General features: G+C 42.6%; 1 protein-coding gene across 1 annotated transcript in view; it reads left to right on the top strand.

Annotated features, from left to right (window-relative positions):
* Window positions 1–19710, top strand: part of MAN2A1 (mannosidase alpha class 2A member 1) — a 190029-nt gene extending 170319 nt beyond the window's left edge. The window contains exons 21-22 of the mRNA XM_075325021.1: window positions 7083–7187; window positions 14836–19710. Of these exons, the coding sequence (XP_075181136.1) occupies window positions 7083–7187; window positions 14836–14988 (258 nt within the window). The 3' untranslated portion in view covers window positions 14989–19710. The remainder of the gene's footprint in view (window positions 1–7082; window positions 7188–14835) is intronic.
* Window positions 19711–19999: the final 289 nt, after the last annotated feature.

The following is a 19999-nucleotide window of genomic DNA, read 5'->3' as shown; positions in this document are numbered from 1 at the left end:
CCTTAAATAATGACAATGTCCTGTTACCCCCCCATATCCCAATACACATGTGATGTCTGTAAACATAGACATGGGAAATGTAATGGCTATATCGGGGCACGATAGACAAATTGACACATATACAATTCAGTGTTGATGCCAAATTAGGCTAGTAAATATTGCAAAGTGCCCAGATAGTTAAGGGAGTCATCACACTGGATGAGGAGGGGGACATGGAGCCAAAGATGACCGACCCAAGATGGTAACCAATTAAGGTCTCAGAGCATCCTCATACCAGCCCAACGCACGTTTCAATGACTATTTTCTTATCTTCTTCAGGGGAAAAGGTGCTGTGATGCTTGCCCACCAAATGCCGGTTTATAAATGCACGCCGATATGAGCCGGGATTCCCCAGAAGTGACGTATCGGCGCATGCGCAGACCGTCGTCGCCGAGCCCAAACGTCACTGCGCCGTCACGCCAGTCAGCGCATGCGCGGGAGCGGGGACGCGTCGCCATAGCTCCCGCGCATGCGCGCGGCGTATAGACGGCAGCAATGACAAAGGGCAAGGCGAGACGGACCCCGCACGCGCACAGACACATCCGGGGATGTGTGTACCATGTTGCTACGAAGGCGGCAAAGAAGTCAATACAGGAAAAGTCTGTGAGTCCAAAAGAAGAGCTGAAGTAGGAGGCTTCTGTGTATGTATAAAGATATCCTTCTTGTTCTTCCCTCCTACACCGCTTCATAAATTGTAAAGAGAAGTCACTATTTATCCTGAAAACAAGAACAGGCAATATTATTGATGGGCCATTGGAGACGTAAAGAAAAGGGAGGAATATGTACATAAAAATAAAAACAGGAATGAAAGGAAGGGAGACATGAAATCTACACAGAGGGGTAAAAAATTGCCAATATTAACTATTTACATATGCTATATTATATATAATATTGTTCATTCAGGAGTAGTCCAAAAAGAAAGCCCAAGGTCACTAAATCCTTCCAGTCTAAAGGAAGGATGAGTAACTAATGGACTCATTTAGTCCCTTGGGGACCAATGTGTCCAGAACCGAGATCCATTTCGCCTCACATTGTGCCAGGCGTTTTTTCAGGTCACCACCCCTGATACCCCCATCTATGGCATCAATGTCCCTCACTTTCAACTGAGAGGGGTCGCAGGAGTGGTATAACCTGAAATGCCTGGGTAGAGTTTTCAAGAGAGTGATATCCGTTGCCGAGGCCGCTGCAGAGATGTCCCTCACATGTTCTCTGACCCTGATACGCAGCTCCCTTGAGGTGAGGCCGACATAGGTCAGAGGAAATGTGCAGGTCGCAAAGTACACCACGTGTGTAGTACTACACGTGATGTACTGCTTGATGGTAAATGTATTTCGGCCGTCCGAGGAGGAGAAGGATGTGCTGCGGATAATATTACTGCATGCCACACAGTGGCCGCAGGGATAGCAGCCACATAATTGGATTCTAGGACCAAAATAATTCGATTTCGGAGGAACATAATGGCTCCTCACCAGATGGTCCTTTAAGTTTTTGGCCCTCCTTGGGGTCATCAAGGGATTTTTAGGAAGTGTCTCTGCCAGGACCGGATCAGTGAGCAGCACGGGCCAGTGTTTCTTCATAATGTCACGCATAGTGGTCCATTCCTGGCTGAACGTTCCAATGAACCTCACCGCGGAATCTGACTTGTTAGAATCTTTTGGGGCATATTTTAATAGTTGTACCCGAGGAGTTCTTTTGGCTCTATTGTAGCCTCGTTGTACACTCCTGTTGCTGTATCCTCTATCGAGGAAGCGGTCTCGAAGGTCTGCTGCCTGTGCCTCAAAGGAGGCATCTGAGGAGCAGATGCGCCTCATCCTCAGAAATTGCCCCGTCGGGATGGCGCGTATAACAGGTGGATTGTGGGCGGATGTGGCGTGTAGCAACGCATTGACGGACGTATCCTTACGATATACGTCCGTCTGGACTGACCTCTTATTGTCAATTTGGATCTTGATATCCAAGAAGTCAATCTCATGGTTGCTACTTTTATGGGTTAATTTAATATTAAACTTGTTGGAATTGAGTTGCTATATGAATTGATCAAGTTGCTCAGCTGGGCCCTGCCACACAAAAAGAATGTCGTCTATATATCTAAGCCAACACTGCACATGGGCGCCAGCCTCCACGCCCCCATCACCAAATACCAGCCTCTCCCAGTACCCCAGGAAGAGGCCGGCATATGAAGGCGCACAGGCCGCGCCCTTGGCAGTGCCGCGCCGCTGTAAATACACAATTATTTTGTTTTCAAAGATATTTTCTGACAGGGCGAAACTGAGCAACTCTAAGATCAAATCGCCCCTAGCGCCACCCCGACCGGACATTTCAAGGAAGAAGTGCACCGCCCTAAGCCCATCCTCATGGGCTATACAGGTATACAGACCCTCGACGTCCGCTGTGACAATCAGCATATCGTCCTCCATAATTGTCACAGCGGACGTCGAGGGTCTGTATACCTGTATAGCCCATGAGGATGGGCTTAGGGCGGTGCACTTCTTCCTTGAAATGTCCGGTCAGGGTGGCGCTATGGGCGATTTGATCTTAGAGTTTCTCAGTTTCGCCCTGTCACACAATTATTTTGTTTTCAAAGATATTTTCTTGTTACAGCGGCGCGGCACTGCCATGGGCGCGGCCTGTGCGCCTTCATATGCCGGCCTCTTCCTGGGGTACTGGGAGAGGCTGGTATTTGGTGATGGGGGCGTGGGGCTGGCGCCCATGTGCAGTGTTGGCTTAGATATATAGACGACATTCTTTTTGTGTGGCAGGGCCCAGCTGAGCAACTTGATCAATTCATATGGCAACTCAATTCCAACAAGTTTAATATTAAATTAATCCATAAAAGTAGCAACCATGAGATTGACTTCTTGGATATCAAGATCCAAATTGACAATAAGAGGTCAGTCCAGACGGACGTATATCGTAAGGATACGTCCGTCAATGCGTTGCTACACGCCACATCCGCCCACAATCCACCTGTTATACGCGCCATCCCGACGGGGCAATTTCTGAGGATGAGGCGCATCTGCTCCTCAGATGCCTCCTTTGAGGCACAGGCAGCAGACCTTCGAGACCGCTTCCTCGATAGAGGATACAGCAAGAGGAGTGTACAACGAGGCTACAATAGGGCCAAAAGAACTCCTCGGGTACAACTATTAAAATATGCCCCAAAAGATTCTAACAAGTCAGATTCCGCGGTAAGGTTCATTTGAACGTTCAGCCAGGAATGGACCACTATGCGTGACATTATGAAGAAACACTGGCTCGTGCTGCTCACTGATCCGGTCCTGGCAGAGACACTTCCTAAAAATCCCTTGATGACCCCAAGGAGGGCCAAAAACTTAAAGGACCATCTGGTGAGGAGCCATTATGTTCCTCCGAAATCGAATTATTTTGGTCCTAGAATCCCATTATGTGGCTGCTATCCCTGCGGCCACTGTGTGGCATGCAGTAATATTATCCGCAGCACATCCTTCTCCTCCTCGGACGGCCGAAATACATTTACCATCAAGCAGTACATCACGTGTAGTACTACACACGTGGTGTACTTTGCGACCTGCACATGTCCTCTGACCTATGTCGGCCTCACCTCAAGGGAGCTGCGTATCAGGGTCAGAGAACATGTGAGGGACATCTCTGCAGCGGCCTCGGCAACAGATATCACTCTCTTGAAAACTCTACCCAGGCATTTCAGGTTACACCACTCCTGCGACCCCTCTCAGTTGAAAGTGAGGGGCATCGATGCCATAGATGGGGGCATCGGGGGTGGTGACCTGAAAAAACGCCTGGCACAATGTGAGGCGAAATGGATCTCGGTTCTGGACACATTGGTCCCCAAGGGACTAAATGAGTCCATTAGTTACTCATCCTTCCTTTAGACTGGAAGGATTTAGTGACCTTGGGCTTTCTTTTTGGACTACTCCTGAATGAACAATATTATATATAATATAGCATATGTAAATAGTTAATATTGGCAATTTTTTACCCCTCTGTGTAGATTTCATGTCTCCCTTCCTTTCATTCCTGTTTTTATTTTTATGTACATATTCCTCCCTTTTCTTTACGTCTCCAATGGCCCATCAATAATATTGCCTGTTCTTGTTTTCAGGATAAATAGTGACTTCTCTTTACAATTTATGAAGCGGTGTAGGAGGGAAGAACAAGGATATCTTTATACATACACAGAAGCCTCCTACTTCAGCTCTTCTTTTGGACTCACAGACTTTTCCTGTATTGACTTCTTTACCGCCTTCGTAGCAACATGGTACACACATCCCCGGCTGTGTCTGTGCGCGTGCGGGGTCCGTCTCGTCTTGCCCTTTGTCATTGCTGCCGTCTATACGCCGCGCGCATGCGCGGGAGCTATGGTGACGCGTCCCCGCACATGCGCTGACTGGCGTGACGGCGCAGTGACGTTTGGGCTCGGCGACGGCGGTCTGCGCATGCGCCGATACGTCACTTCCGGGGAATCCCGGCTCATATCGGCGCGCATTTATAAACCGGCATTTGGTGGGCAAGCATTACAGCACCTTTCCCCTGAAGAAGATAAGAAAATCGTCATTGAAACGTGCGTTGGGCTGGTATGAGGATGCTCTGAGACCTTAATTGGTTACCATCTTGGGCCGGTCATCTTTGGCTCCATGTCCCCCTCCTCATCCAGTGTGATGACTCCCTTAACTATCTATCTGGGCACTTTGCAATATTTACTAGCCTAATTTGGTATCAACACTGAATTCTATATGTGTCAATTTGTCTATCGTGCCCCGATATAGCCATTACATTTCCCATGTCTATGTTTACAGACATCACATGTGTATTGGGATATGGGGGGTAACAGGACATTGTCATTATTTAAGGTCTCTGTTCTTAAGTGTTTTTAATCTTGTGATGAATTGTCACCTGTCATAATAAAAACCTGTCATATTTTTGCACTTTAAAAGCTTGCCGTTCCTCTTTTCGCAAAAAATAAGCTGTCACTGAGCCATAGATCCCAAAAAATAAGAATGCTACGGGTTTCGGAAAATTGTGCAAAACATACGCCACTTTTATTGGACAGGCTTTTGAATTTTTTTTAACCCCTTAGATACAAGTATACCTATACATGTTTTGGTGTCTACAAACTCGCACTTACCTCAGGCATCACATAGATACATCAGTTTTACCATATAGTGAACACGGTGAATAAAATATCCCAAAAACTATTGTGCGATCACACGTTTTTTGCAGTTATTCCACACTTGGAATTTTTTTTGCTGTTTTCCGGTACACTATATTGTAAAACTTATGGTTTCATTTAAAAGTACAACTCGTCCCGCAAGAAACAAACCCTCATATGACAAGATTGACAGAAAAATAAAGTTATGGCTCTCGGAAGAAAAGGAGCAGAAAATAAAAAAAGGAAAGCGCCCGTGGGCTGAAGGGGTTAAAAAAGTATAGACATTGTAGCATAGGATTGCAAATAACTCTTTTAAGGTAAAACATTTTTTAAAAACAGGCAGGGAAATGTTTTACCTCACAAAAAGAATCAGCTATGATCCAGTGCTGTATGTAATATCTATCTATCTATATACATCTATCTATCTCTCTATATATATCTATATAGAGATAGAGAGAGAGAGATAATATATATAATTAATTTATTTAAACCCATCCAATTGTGGAACTTATTAGTATTCCTAGATCTGTTGATTAAAATTAACTTTAAAGTTTACCATGTCCATGGGAAAACACCTTTAAGGCCCTGTGCGCACACTGCATTTTTTTGCCGTAGATTTGTCGGGGGTTTTGCTGCAAAAGATGCGGTTTTTGTTCCTAAAGTTCACGCAGTCCTTCCCCAGCAAAATCTATGAGAAATCCAAAATGCTGCGTTTTTTTCCTACAGTTTTTGCTGCAGAGTTTCTGCAGCAAAAAGTTGCAGCATGTCACTTCTTTTCCGCAAGTACCTGCGGTTTTGCCATTGATGGTGGTTAAAAACCTCAGGGACACAATCGCGGCACCAAAACGTAACAAACTGTGGTAAAACCGCAAGCGGATTTTGGGTGTTTTTTTTTTTTTTTACCCCCCGCAGCAGGCCCCCATTATATAGGCAGAGTCAATACAAGTGCAAAAGAAACTAATGAAACAACCACTCACAACCTATCGATTTCATGAAGGAGGTGGCTGCCTAGTATTAAAAATTGTGCTTGTATAAGGCAATGTTGTGCAGTGATGATGATCACAGATGTTGTGCACAGTGTCTGGCTTACAGCTTCTTCATGACGTCTGTACTATTAGATTAGGTGGGCTGCCCAGCACTATATAAGTACACCCCACAAGGACAGGCACCCCAGTTTACAAGGCTAACATTTTGGGCCTGGCTGCTCCTTACATAGAAAAAAAAAGTGCAGTGGAATATACATGAAGTGATGGTCGACATTTTTGTCAAAATACCCAAACTTGTCACACACATCAACTATCCTTAATGTCATGCGAATCACTACACGAATATCAAAAGCAAAAACGCAGCTGCCATGTTTTTAATTTTTTTGTGTGCTTTTGATTTTACTGTTCATTGTGCTATCCAAAAGTTTAGTGTGCCATTTTTAGAATCCGAAGTACTGCAAATTAATTCTTCCGAGAAGAGTAGAAACAAAATGACTGCTCAGTCTCTCCCAAGAACTGTGATCCAGTCTGGACTTCCATTACAGGATCTCACTTGGCATGAACAAATTTTCAATTCCTGCATCCAAAATCTCTAATGTACGCGCCATCCTTAGGCCATAAGTGAAAAGCTATATCTAGATGGATAGTGGACAACCACTAAGTAACCAGGCAAGAGCAATTCCCAGAGCCCAGTAGTCGGGTAACCTCTTTCGGTTGAGTTATATACGGGTGCACGGCATTCATATCCTTGTTTCGCAAAGTAAATATTTAAAGTTCTGGCTTCATGTCTTTTTGTGTTTTGCTGCTTCATACATATCACTTCCTTCTATATTTTCCTTTAGTGTATTTTGATTTTGTGAATACAGAGCACCTTCATTGCACGTTCATTTATTCTTCTTTGTTTGCTTTAGGTGGGGCCTTCAGAAGAGGCAGCGCTCATTTTTCACAGGAAAGGATTTGACTGCAAGTTTGCAAATAAAGACCTTGGGCTATACTGTTCTACATCTCAGGGAAAGGTATAATAGCAAAATGAGAATTGTATGTTTATTTCACATAAACCTGTTGGGTATATTGTTTGCATATGTGAGAACTTGAAGAAGTTTGATGCCCTTTTTAGGTAAGGCTGGTCACAGTATTTAGAGTATGGTAGATAAAAATAACCTTAAAATCTGCAGACCACCCAAATCTTGTGACTTTTCTGGGCTACTGCTATTAAGGGGGTTGTCGTCTGAGAAATGTATGCTCATTCCCTCGGGTACTACACACAGCATTTTTAGATGCAGATGGGTCTAGAACAGGGGTGGGCAATTAATTTCCCCATGGGGCCGCATGAGAAATTGGGATGGTTTTAGAGAGTCGGGCCAATATAATTAACTCAGTTCTACCCAATACTGTATATAGTATATATACTATCCCTTCATAAATAAACAGTAAAGCAGGCCTTACACGCTATGATATCACTACAGCGATCTCGTTGGGGTCACGGATTTTGTGACGCACATCCGACCGCTGTAGTGATCTCGTTGTGTGTGACTCTTAGGAGCAATTTTAGATCGTTGCAAAAACTTCCAAAATCGCTCCTCGTTGACATGGGGGTCCTCTCCCAATTATCGCTGCTGTCGCTTGGGCGAAGTTGATCCTCGTCCCTGCGGCAGCACACATCGCTACGTGTGACGCCGCAGGGGCGAGGAACATCTCCTTACCTGCCACACGCCAGCAATGAGGATGGAAGAAGGTGGGCGGGATGTTCGTCCCACTCATCTCCGCCCCTCCGCCTTGATTGGGCGGCCGCTTAGTTACGTCGCTGTGATGCCGAGCGAACCGCCCCCTTAGAAAGGAGGCGGTTCGCCGGTCACAGCGATGTCGCCGAGCAGGTAAGTACGTGTGACGCTGCCGTAGCGATAATGTTGGCTACAGCAGCGATCTTCACATATCGGCATAACGATAGGGGCGGGTGCTATCACGCTCGCCATCGCTAGCATCGGTTAGCTTTGTCGCAGTGTGCAAAGCCACCCTAAGTTAAACAATACAAAGATTCAATGAAAATACAGAGGTCAGTAAGTGGCATAGACATTACTGCAGTCAATAGGGGGCATAAACATTATGGGATCAGTGGGAGGCATACACATTACTGAGGTCAGTAAGTGGCATACACATTACTAGGGTCAGTGGGGAGGCATACACATTACTGAGGTCAGTAAGGCTGCTTTCACACATCCGGTTTTTGCCATCAGGCACAATCCGGTGAATACTGGATAAAACTGATCCGGCGCCGGATGCGTTTTTATCCTCATTGAATTGTATTAGCGCCGGATTGTGCCTGATGCCCTTGCATTTCATCCGGCATGCGTCAGATCCGGCAAAATTTCTGTGTCCGGTTGCTGGAAAGGAGACACAAGGGAATGTTTTTTGTCACCGGCGTGTTGTAAAATGAAAGCCTATGGGCGCCGGATCCGTCGTAATGCGGGAAAAACGCATTCCACCGACGGATCCAGGTTTTTTTTTTAACTGAGCATGCTCAGATGTGTAAATTCCTTTTTGGTTAGAAAATCTGTCAGTCTCTCTCTGTCAATGTCGGTCGGTCTCTCCCGCTCACCCCCTCTCTCATACTCACTGATCACCGGCGTGGCGCTGCACAGCTGTCACAAAGCTCCTGCGGCTTCTGCTTTTGAAAATGCCGGCCGCTCATTATTCCATCTCGTAATCACTGCTTCCCCCGCCCACCGGCGCCTATGGTTGTAGTCATACGCGCCCTCACGCTGAGTGACAGCTGTCTCACTGCAACCAATCACTGCCGCCAGTGGGCGGGTCTAAATCTTGCAATAAAATAATTTTAAAAAATGCTGTTCTCCCCAATTTTGATACCAGTCAAGGTAAAGCCACATGGCTGAGGGTTGGTATTCTCAGGATGGGGAGCCCCACATTATGGGGATCCCCCCCAAGCTTAAAAATATTAGCCAGCAGCCGCCCAAGAATGCCGCATCCATTAGATGCAACAGTCCCGGAACTACCCAGCTCATCCCGAATTGCCCTGGTGCAGTGGCAATCGGAGTAATAAGGAGTTAATGGCAGCCCATAGCTGCCACTAAGTCCTAGCTTAATGATGGCAGGTGTCTGAGACACCCCCATCACTAAACTGTAGTGAAAGTAAATAAACACAAATACTGAAAAATCCTTTATTTGAAATAAAAGACAAAAAACACCCTCTTACACCACTTTATTAATTCCCAAATACCCTGCAGGTCCGGCGTAATCCACACAAGGTCCCATGACGCTTTCAGCTCTACTACATCGGAAGCTGACAGGAGTGGCCGTAGAACACCGCCACTCGCTGTGAGTCCATGGAGCAACTGAAGTGAGTCACTCTGTCAGCGGTGACGCCACTCAGGTTACACGCAGCCACAGCTGGATTCTCAGTACAAATTGCTACAACGGATCCGTCGCATCAGTTTTACCACAATCTGCGACAGATCCATTGCATCAGGCACAAACCGGATTGTGCCTGACTGCAAAAACCAGATGTGTGAAAGTGGCACAGACATTACTGTGGTCAGTGGGAGGCATACACATTACCGGGGTCAGTGGGGGGCATACACATTACTGGGGTCAGTAAGTGGCATAGACATTACTGGGGTCAGTGGAGGCATGCACATTACGGAGGTCAGTAAGTGGCATAGACATACCTGGGGTCAGTGGTGGGCATACACATTACTGGGGTCAGTAAGTGGCATACACATTACTGGGATAAGTAAGGGGCATACACATTACTGGGGCCTGTGGAGCATACATACTGACAGTGGTACCCTGTGGGGAATACATACTGGCCCTGGGGACGCAGAGTGTACAGGCAGGCAGCATGGCAGGATGCTGAGGGCACTGGCTGGCAGCAATGCAGGACGCTTAGGGCACTGGCTGGCAGCAATGCAGGACGCTGAGGGCACAGGCTGGCAGCACGGCAGGACGCTGAGGGCACAGGCTAGCAGCACGGGAGGATGCTGAGGGTATAGGCTGGCAGCACGGAAGGACGCTGAGGGCACAGGCTGGCAGCACAACAGGACGCTGGGGGCACAGGCTGGCAGCACTGCAGGACGCTGCGGGCACAGGCTGGCAGGACGCTGGGGGCACAGGCTGGCAGCACTGCAGCAGCAGAGCCTGAGGGCTCCTCTGGCTGCTTTCTCTGAGTCCCCTGTGTGTCTGCTTCTTCTATTGCAGGCACAGAAGGACCTGAGAAGACACAACTACTGGACTTTCCCCTCCTGCAGGCACACTGCTCTCCTCTCCTGCAGGCACACTGCACTCTCCCTGCTGCTACTGGCACACTGCACTCTCCCTGCTGCTTCTGGCTTACATTACCTCAGTTGCAGAACAAATTTTTTTGAAGCAGCCGCTGTGGAGATGAGCCGGTCACATGTGAGGATCCTGGGTAGAAGGGGCAGGCAAAGGAGGTGTGGCCAGCATCGGGAGAGCCGCAGGAGGGGACAAGGAAGACATCAAGGAGTGTGTGTGTCCAGCCTTGAGAGGGGGCGTGGCCAGCAGCATAGATATCATGGAAAGCATCCAGAGTGTAGCCAGCATCCAGAGGAGGCGTGACTGGCAGCAAGAGAGGGCGTGGCTGGCAGAGTGTGGGGATGTAGCAGTCCCTAATTACTGCACTGCAGGATACATAGCCTCAGCCCCGCTCTCACAGCTGGGTGCTAAGATCAGGCCATGCCTCCAATTCTGAGCTAAGACGGGCGGACCGGTCACAGACAGTAGGCGGGCCGGATCCGACCAGCGGGCCGCCCTTTGCCCAGGTTTGGTCTAGAAGGAACATTTTGTTACAATCTGGAACAGCAACAATAAATAACTCCGATATAAAGTCTGGAATATGTACAAGGAACCTGAAAAACACCTAAATAAACTTCTTTACACATAGATAAATCAAAATCTGTTGGTAGAGCTACACAGTTAAACAGATGCCTACAGAATATTTAAAGGGAACTTGTCACCAGTTTTTCAGCCTATAGGCTGCGGCCACCACCAGTGGTCTCTTATATACAGCATTGTAAGACCCCAGGCTGCTGTGTAGAATGGAAAAATCACTTTATAATACTTACCTAATGGTAGCGTTGCAGTGGATTTGAGTCAGATGGGCGTCTCCATTGTCCGTGCCGGCGCCACCTCTTTCGGCCATCTTTGTCGTCCTTCTATAGCCGTGGTGCATGACGCGTCCTACGTCATCCACACTCACCTGCGCGGGACCAGCGAGTGTGTATGACGTAGGACGCGTCATGCACACAGGCTTCAGAAGAAGGACGAAGATGGCTGAAAGAGGAGGCGCCGGTAACTGACAACCGAGACACCCATCTGACTCAAATGCACCGCAGCGTGACCGTTAGGTAAGTATTATAAAGTGATTTTTACGTTCTACACAGCAGCCTGGGCTCTTATATACAGCATGTTACAAAGAGCCCACTGGTGGTGGCCGCAGCTTATAGGCCGAAAAACAGGTGACAGTTTCCCTTTAATGTTTGCACTGTAGGATCCTTTATTCTGCTGAAACAGTGCCACTTACAATTAAGTATAGGCATAAAATGTTATATTTTATTTTCATTTATACATTGATGTGATGTAAAAACAAAAATCTCATTTAGGTGGTCAGTGTGCATGGTGTGGGCCAAACTCTATAAAAAAAACATGGTCTCCACTGTAACTGCATACTAAAATTGCTATCTAAACCATATTATTCATGGATTAATTTCCAATAAATTGTTTGGGGTTTTTTTTTGGTTTTCAGAGCTTTTTTTTTATTGTTTTTAAATGATTAAAGTGGAACATTCAGACTCCACCTAATTGTGTGTCACTTGGGAAAGACGTTGACTAGCACAGTTGGCTCTCTTCTGGTTTATAGCTAGATATCATATAGTGTCACATTTCATGATCAGAATAATACTAGGCAAAGATATGATCTTGCTAGAAAAGATTGCACTGAAGTTAAGGTGGAACTTTTTTGTTGGCATGCAGTTATTAAATGTGACAGACCACTTGTTTCCCCGGTGATAGCAACTAATTTCTGCCGGAGTTTAGCTCCTGTGCCAATTCTACGACTTGGTTCCTCATCATGTGAATAGCATTCTTATTTACTTTCCAAAATGGCTATCTTATTTAACTGGTATTTTACTGGTCATAAATGACGATAATTAAAGTACACAAAAATAACTGCTATACAACAGGTTTTTACTAAGATAAAAATATTTAATCTATTAGCATAGTCATGGGGTTAAAGGCTCCCCATGAATAGTAATGTCAGCCGATCCCACCAATTTTGTTGGAGCAGTCAGCCATTTTTAGGGAGTCTGTCACTAGTGTTTTGTCACCTAATCTGAGAGCAGCATAATGTAGGGTCCGTATCCTGATTCCAGTAATGTGTCACTCACTGGGCTCCTTAATGTAGTTTTGATAAAATCACTGTTTAATCAGCAGGAGATTATCATTAGAGGACTGCTTGGCATGCTGCCAGGTAGTCAAGCATATTTATGAGCTCTGTATAACTGCTAGATCTGCAGCAGAAAAAAGATTGATTTTATCAAAATGACAGCAAATATCTTAGTAAGTGACACATTGCTGGAATCCATGTCTCTGTCTCTACATTATGCTGCTCTCAGATAAGGTAGCAAAAACCTGGTGTCTGGTTGATATTCTATTCTGATATTAAAGTGCTGATAGCTGATAACTGTTTGTGTCTAGTGAATCCACCTGATTAAATTAAAAAAAAAAGTAAAATCTGTATGCGTGCAATAGATTATATGTATATAGACACAGGTCTAGAAATATTTTGGACAGTGACACAAGTTTTGGCATTAGCGATTTACCAAAACCTATTCAAGATTGCGGTATGTAATCAAAATAGGCTTAAAGTGGACATGGCCATGTAATGTAGTCAACGAACGCATTGCATCATTTTCCTGACCCGCGCCTGGTAGCGTCATAGAAATACATGCTGTCACGCTCGGGTCAGGAGAGTCTCCAGGCATTGCGATGTGATTGTCGTCCATGTTAAACAGCCATCTTGCTGTGCAAATAATTTGAGGGTATTTACATCCTCATTGGTGTAAGGGTTTAGGAATCATAGCTTTTTAATATGTTGCTGCCTCTTTTTTTTTTCCAGGGGCGAAAAGTAATTGTACAATTATCTAGAAAGCTCTTTTTATAGTCTGCATGGCCTTATTCTCTCATTAATGCATAATCACTTAAGAAAGTAAAGGTCTTGAGCCGATTCCAGGTGTTGCATTTGCATGTAAAAGCTGTTGCTGTGAACCTGCAACAAGCAGTCACAGGAGCTCTCAAGGGAAGAGAAACAGACCATCATTAGGCTGAAAAAAAAAAAATCATTTTAGAGAGAGCAGAAATGCTAAGCATGGCCAAATCAACAGTTTGGTATATTCTAAGAAAAAAAAAAGCACCAACTCAAAAAAAGCTGGATGTCCACAGAAGACAAAAGTGGTGAATAATTGCAGAATCTTTCCCATGGTGAATAGAAACCCCTTCATAACATTCACCGAAGTGAAGAACACTCTTCGGGAAGTACAGTAGGTGTTTCAGTATCGAAGTTTTATCATAAAGAGAAGACTTAATGAGATCAAATACACAGAGTTCACCACATGGTGCAAACCATTAACACTAGAACTACTGGACTCGTGACACCTATATAGAAATACATAGTGCAAAGTAGTCAAAATTACTACCTCAGTAGTTCTAGTCTTAATCAGCCTTAAAAATAGAAAGACCAGTGTAGATTTTGCAAAAAAAAAACACCTAAAGAAGCCAGTACTGTTCTGGAAAAGCATTCTCTGGACATGTGAAACTAAGAACCTGTACCAGAATGGTGAGAAGAAGAAAGAATGGAGAAGGCTTGGAATGGCTCATAACCCAAAGCACACCACATCCTCTGTAAAACATGTTGGAGGCAGTGTGATGGCTGGGCATGCATGGCCTCCAATGCCACTAGATCACTATTGTTTATTGATTGTGTGACTGAAGACAAAAGGAGATGGATGAATTCTGAAGTGTACAAGGCGATACTTTCTGCTCAGATTCAACCAACAGCTCTTCACAATACAGATGGACAAGGACCCAAAACATACTGCAAAACCAACCCAGGAGGTTTTTTCAAGGCAAAGAAGTGGAATATTTTGAAATGACTGAGTCGATCACCAGATTTCAACCCCATCAAGCATACATTTCACATGGTTGCGTCAAAACTTTAGGCAGAAAGATCCACAAACATGCAACAACTGGTCAGCTGCCGTAAAAGTCTGACAAAGCATCACAAAGGGGGAAACCCAGTGTTTAGTGATATCCATGACTTCCAGTATTAGAAATGAACATTTTATTTATGGTGACATTAGTTTGTCCAATTACTTTTGAGCCCCTGAAATCCGGATGCGTTGTAGAAAAATGGCTACAATTCCTAGATGTTTCATAGAATATTTTTGTTCAACCAATTTAGTTAAACCTGAAAGTCTTCAGTTGTATCTCATTTCTTTCATTTTAAATAAAAAAAAAAATCGTGGCATGAATAGCCAAAATTACAAGATTTGGTCACTGTGCAAATATTTATGGTCCTAACTGTTTATATAATCTCAATTGTAAATCATCTTTCTTTTCTTTTTTTGTTGTTTACAGCTGCAAGTTCATGGACTTTTCAGTGGATTTAAAGTTGAAAGTCTAAAATCGTCCACATTATCCTTAATGCACTCCCCTTCAGACGCTCAGAACTTAAGTACAATCAATATGAGCCCCATGGAAATTAGCACATTTCGAATAAAACTGAGATGAACGTTGCGACACGTGACAACATTTCCTGTGTTTTACATGCAATAAAGAAGCACATTGTTGTACCAACGTCTGGACACTGAGGATTTGCGTTCAGCATTTTCTGTTGACAACACCTCCAAAGGAAGCCATGCACCCTCATCTTCCATAAAGTAGAATTTGAGTAAAGCATCATTCTGTATTCTCAGGTTTAATGGATCAATAATTTGCTTTCTTGTCTAATTTATAAATCCACTACTGCAACTGAAGAAAAATGCTTTACAAAATGTGTTCCTCATTAAGCTCTTGATTTGCAGCTGGTGCCAAATACATGACTATTGACAAGTCGAGGGGCTTATGTAACTTAAAGGTGGGAATGATCTGGAACCTGAAGCAACCAGGATTGTCCCCATTGGTTGCCGGAAGTCGCAGCTCATTTTTACTTTTCTTTATTTTACCTTCAACTAGGCCTCAAACTTTTTATATATCAATAGCTAGAATAATCTAAATTAAAAAAACACAAACTGATCAAAGTACAATTGAATATGATGTGTAAATAGAATTGAATTGAAAAAAATTACTTTCTACGGTAAACTGAAAAAAAAGGTCTGTTTTGATTTCTTGGTTTATTTTTCCATTTCTGTTATGACTGCTGCTATGTAGTTTATAGACATTTAGTCAGCGACTAAAGCTGGCCATGGGATTAAGATTACTGTTGAATGGTTGCTATTTTGTCCCCGTAACATGCACATTTATATAAGCAAAGCACACCTTTTATTATAGATCCATTTTCACAGTAGAATAAGTAGCTTTTAAACACTTGGTGCCTCATTCCTCCTGAGAGAGTAGAGGATTGGGCAAGTAAAATTTAATGGGCACTGTACTAGATCTAACTGAAATTCGTGGGACCTGCCAACAAAATCTTAACCCTATGGCCATCTTAAAGTGGGTCTGTCACACTGCATACAATTAGTTATAGAGAAGAACATGCATCGTTTTGTGGGAAAAGGTTCAGTATAACTTGTATTTTTTTAACTTATAGGATCACTTGCTCCAAATATTGGGTTACTAACCTTTTTTTTTTTTAAAAAAAAAAAAAAAACCCTATGCTTCCCTTGTTCTGCTTCTCTTTTCCGTTTTGCGCTACGTCGCTCCGTTACAGAAATATTTGCATTTGTTGCTTTTGGAGCGCAATATGTGAAATTTCTGCTTGTAGTTTAGCTGGAATTTCTTAAGTCTTCTCTGCGACATATTGTTTTATACTCCTTCCTCCCAGATGCTGCTAATTACAGCTGGGTCGCTGATCTAGCAGTCTAAAGCGCACATGTCCTAAGAAAAGTGAAGAAATAGCCAGTAGAACTACATGCCAGTAATGGGTGCTCTTTAAATTCTTCTACCCTCCTGGGCTTATGAGTCCAGAAGGTGGTCTCACTCAAGAAAGGTTATTCAGGATTAAAGAAAGATGGCTGCTTACTTCCAAAAACAGTGCCAAATTTATTCAGCTTGATACTGCAGCTTGACCCTGTGCACTTCCAAAGGTATGTGCAGACGTTAAGTATCTGTGTTTTTGTCACATTTTTTTTCCCCTCATTTTTGTCATCTAAACTGCTTGTACAAGGAAATGCTTCAAAGTGAATAAGATTCCTGAAGTCTTCTGTGCACATTGCTTATTATTTCCTTGCAGTTTCATTTCTGCAGCATGTCAATTATTTCAGTGTTTGTGAAGCAGCGTTCATTCATTTCAATGCATGGCAAAAAGAACACAAGTAAAATACTCATATATTTTACGCTGGTTTTTTTTTTTTTTCTTGCAAGGTAACAGGTTTTTATTTCAGAAATGTCTGCAGTAAATTCTTGATATGTTCACATAGTCAGGCTAGGTTCCCAGGATGAGCTTTTTGTCAGTTTTTGATGATGCAGAATTTCTGAACCTATTATACAAATTAGGTTACTTGCGTTTTTCATTACATTTTTGTGTGCTATTTTTGTTTAAACATTCGCATTTACCACCACACTTACCTTACATTACGTACCTTATGTTACGTTTACGCTGAGTAAACAAAGCAGAGTGGGCAGGAGATTTCCATAAATCCCATCCACGTTGCTGAAATGGGAAGATGCTGCATTTTTGAAGCCGAGAAATACGAATTGTCCTAATATCTCCAAAAGCTCTTAGTGGGAACATAGCCTGAGAGTCTAAGCTGCAATACTAAAGACGAGCCATAGACCATTGATTTTCTATTCCTGAGCAGTCCCTTTAAATGTGCACGAGAGAAAAGCTGGTCAGTTATTGAGTGAGACTCTTACCCAAAACTCCACATGACAGACCCACTTTTGAAGAGTCACGCTTATGTTGGTCATCATGGTTTAGACTAAATAAGTCTATATAGCTGCTGAGTTGATATGAACTTCTGCCGTTTCAAAATATTCCATAAAATATTATGTTGTCATTTTATTTATGGATATGTTTAACATCCACTGTGCACCATTTCCCTTTACGTTCCGTTGAGTTTGCAAACTAATCTGGTTAACTGTCCAGAGGTGTTTTTTTTTATTACATTTCTGTCTGCATTATGTGCAATTATTCATTACATTTGAACATGGAGGTGATTTTAAGAGAATCACAGAATCCAGATGTCTTCTTCCTAAATGAACATATTGAAGAAAAAAAATGTGCCTTATTTTTTTACACTTCTTACATTTTTTAAGGACTATTGCATTGTTTTTGAGGGGTTGGTTTCTATTTGAACTGTATTATGTATTTTTTGTTTGGCATAATCCACAGCCGCCAGCAATGCTGTGATGAGTCTTTTTGTAGACTGAATGTGTGCCTGCGTTACCATGAACTCTGTGATTTTGCTAAATGCATAAACACCTTCCTGATGCAGGCAAATCGGAAATACCAATTGTTAAGCCAAGAAACTTACATTCTTCTGCAAATCATTTACTGACCATATGAGATGTTTGTGTCATCTAGTGCAAGTTAAAGGAATTGTTGTTTTTTTCTGTTTTGAAACCAAAAAAATTGTGGCATGCATTGCACAGAGCATGCCGGTATGATTAATTTGTTAGACCCAAGCAGAATATGTTATGCGTTATTGTGTCCAAGAATTACGCTTTTTGTTGTTTGTTTTTGAGGTTGGTTATGCTAGGGTTAATAGCATATTTAGTGGCGCTCCAAGAATTATTTAGAATTACAGAAGCGCTGTTCACATCAGTTTATAGAATCTACTGGATAAGAGTGATCCATCTTGATTAAATGGATTACATTATCCATCCAATAAAAATGTGGAACCTGATTTAGTTAGTATAAATCACTTTCTTTGCATTTGTTGGTTTTGCACAATTTAAACCAAAAGCCCCTTTTTCATAGCATTCTTGTTTATTTTCTTTTATAACACTTTGCAAACTTTTGAGAATTCGAAAATCCTTATGACCAGTCGTATGTCTGCACATCACAGCAACTGTAGAGCAAAATGCTGCAAAGTGATATAAAGTGCTACTTCTCTGCTGTTGCAAAACTGGAAAATTTCAATTAACTTGTTTTGTGAATTGACCTGTTCGTTAGATTTATTTGCATTCAATCCAGTATAGTCTGTTCTTGACTATTGCACTTTAAGTCCCCCTAATGGTCCCGACTCAAAAGTATGAAATGTGGTATGACCTGGGAGAACGGGATAAGAGTCCAAAATTGTAGGCTTGATTGGTGAGCGATTTGGTGGATTAGGTTGAAACACCCTATAGCTTTTTTTTTTTTTCCTTTCATTTGCTGCTATATCACCCATCCCTACTCTGTGCCATAAATTCCTCAAAACACCTTTGAATCTTTGTACTATGAGTTAATGTGTTCCAGAAAAACTATTTCTCCTTGTACCAGTATTCCATCGGGTGTGCTGAAAACAAATATTTTCTTGACTTATTTGCTCCAAGGTTTGGTTTTTTTTTTGTCATATTGAGATGAAACACATTCGGGTCTCATAGACTCCAGGGATGTCTGAATTGCTTTTCAAGTTGGATTTGCATTCAGCACGACGTCCTCAAATATTAAATTCCCAGACTCAGATTTGTGTAATAGTATACTTTTAGATATTTCAGTTAATTCAGTTTCACGCTCTTGGAAAAAAAAAACTCGCCACTTTATTGAAGTCTGTTTTATTCGTTACTCGATCTGGAGGTGAACCTGTGATGTACAGGTGACACAGCAGTGTTGTGGGCCGCACCGATAATTATAGATAATTTCATCCAATATAATGGATTATATATTAAATATTGACGCGCTTAGAAAATTGTTGCTTCTGTGCTCAACATATAGTGGGGTGATGCAATTTATCTTCATGGTCATGGCTGTGGAGAACTCAATTTGTAACTTCCAAAGGTAATTGTATAAAGAAAATACCAAGTATTAATGGGTTGATTGAAAATGGAGCATTGAGTTTCAAATATCCGTGCTCATCTATAGTTTATTAAAAACACGATTGAGAGAAATACCGAAATGTGATTTATCTTGTTTTCTCTGTAATAAAAAAAATAAATCCAGTTTTCTTCTGCTATTGTCTCCCATAAAATAAAGTATTGAGAATGTTTTGTTTTCTTAGAAGAATCTACCAATAATTTGATCTCATGCTGTATTATCTGATTGTATATTTTCCTTCTTTATTGAAATTGAATTGATAAAATTTTGATATTTTCTCTAATGATTTTTACATTTTAAATTGGGAGATGTGAATAAAATTACATTTTAATAAACTTCTCTGTTTTTTATTTGATACACAGCGGTAAAAAAAAATTCTGATATTCCTTGCATTTTAATACCAGTTGATAATTAGACTGAAAATTGAGTTTAAACCCTTCCCAATATGGAGACTTTGCATTTTTGTTTTTTTCCTCTCTTCTTCCAAGAACCATGACTACCTTTTTATTTTTCTGGCAATAACCATGTGAGGACAAATTGTACTACCAAATTATGTGATCCACTTTACCATGTGATATACCAGAAAATGGGGAAAAATGTGAAGTGCCTCAAAATTTTGGGGGG

The sequence above is a fragment of the Anomaloglossus baeobatrachus genome, chromosome 1, assembly GCF_048569485.1.
Source record: "Anomaloglossus baeobatrachus isolate aAnoBae1 chromosome 1, aAnoBae1.hap1, whole genome shotgun sequence".
Lineage (NCBI taxonomy): Eukaryota > Metazoa > Chordata > Amphibia > Anura > Aromobatidae > Anomaloglossus > Anomaloglossus baeobatrachus.
Note: the sequence above shows the minus strand (reverse complement) of the source record. Positions and strands in the feature narration are given on the sequence as shown.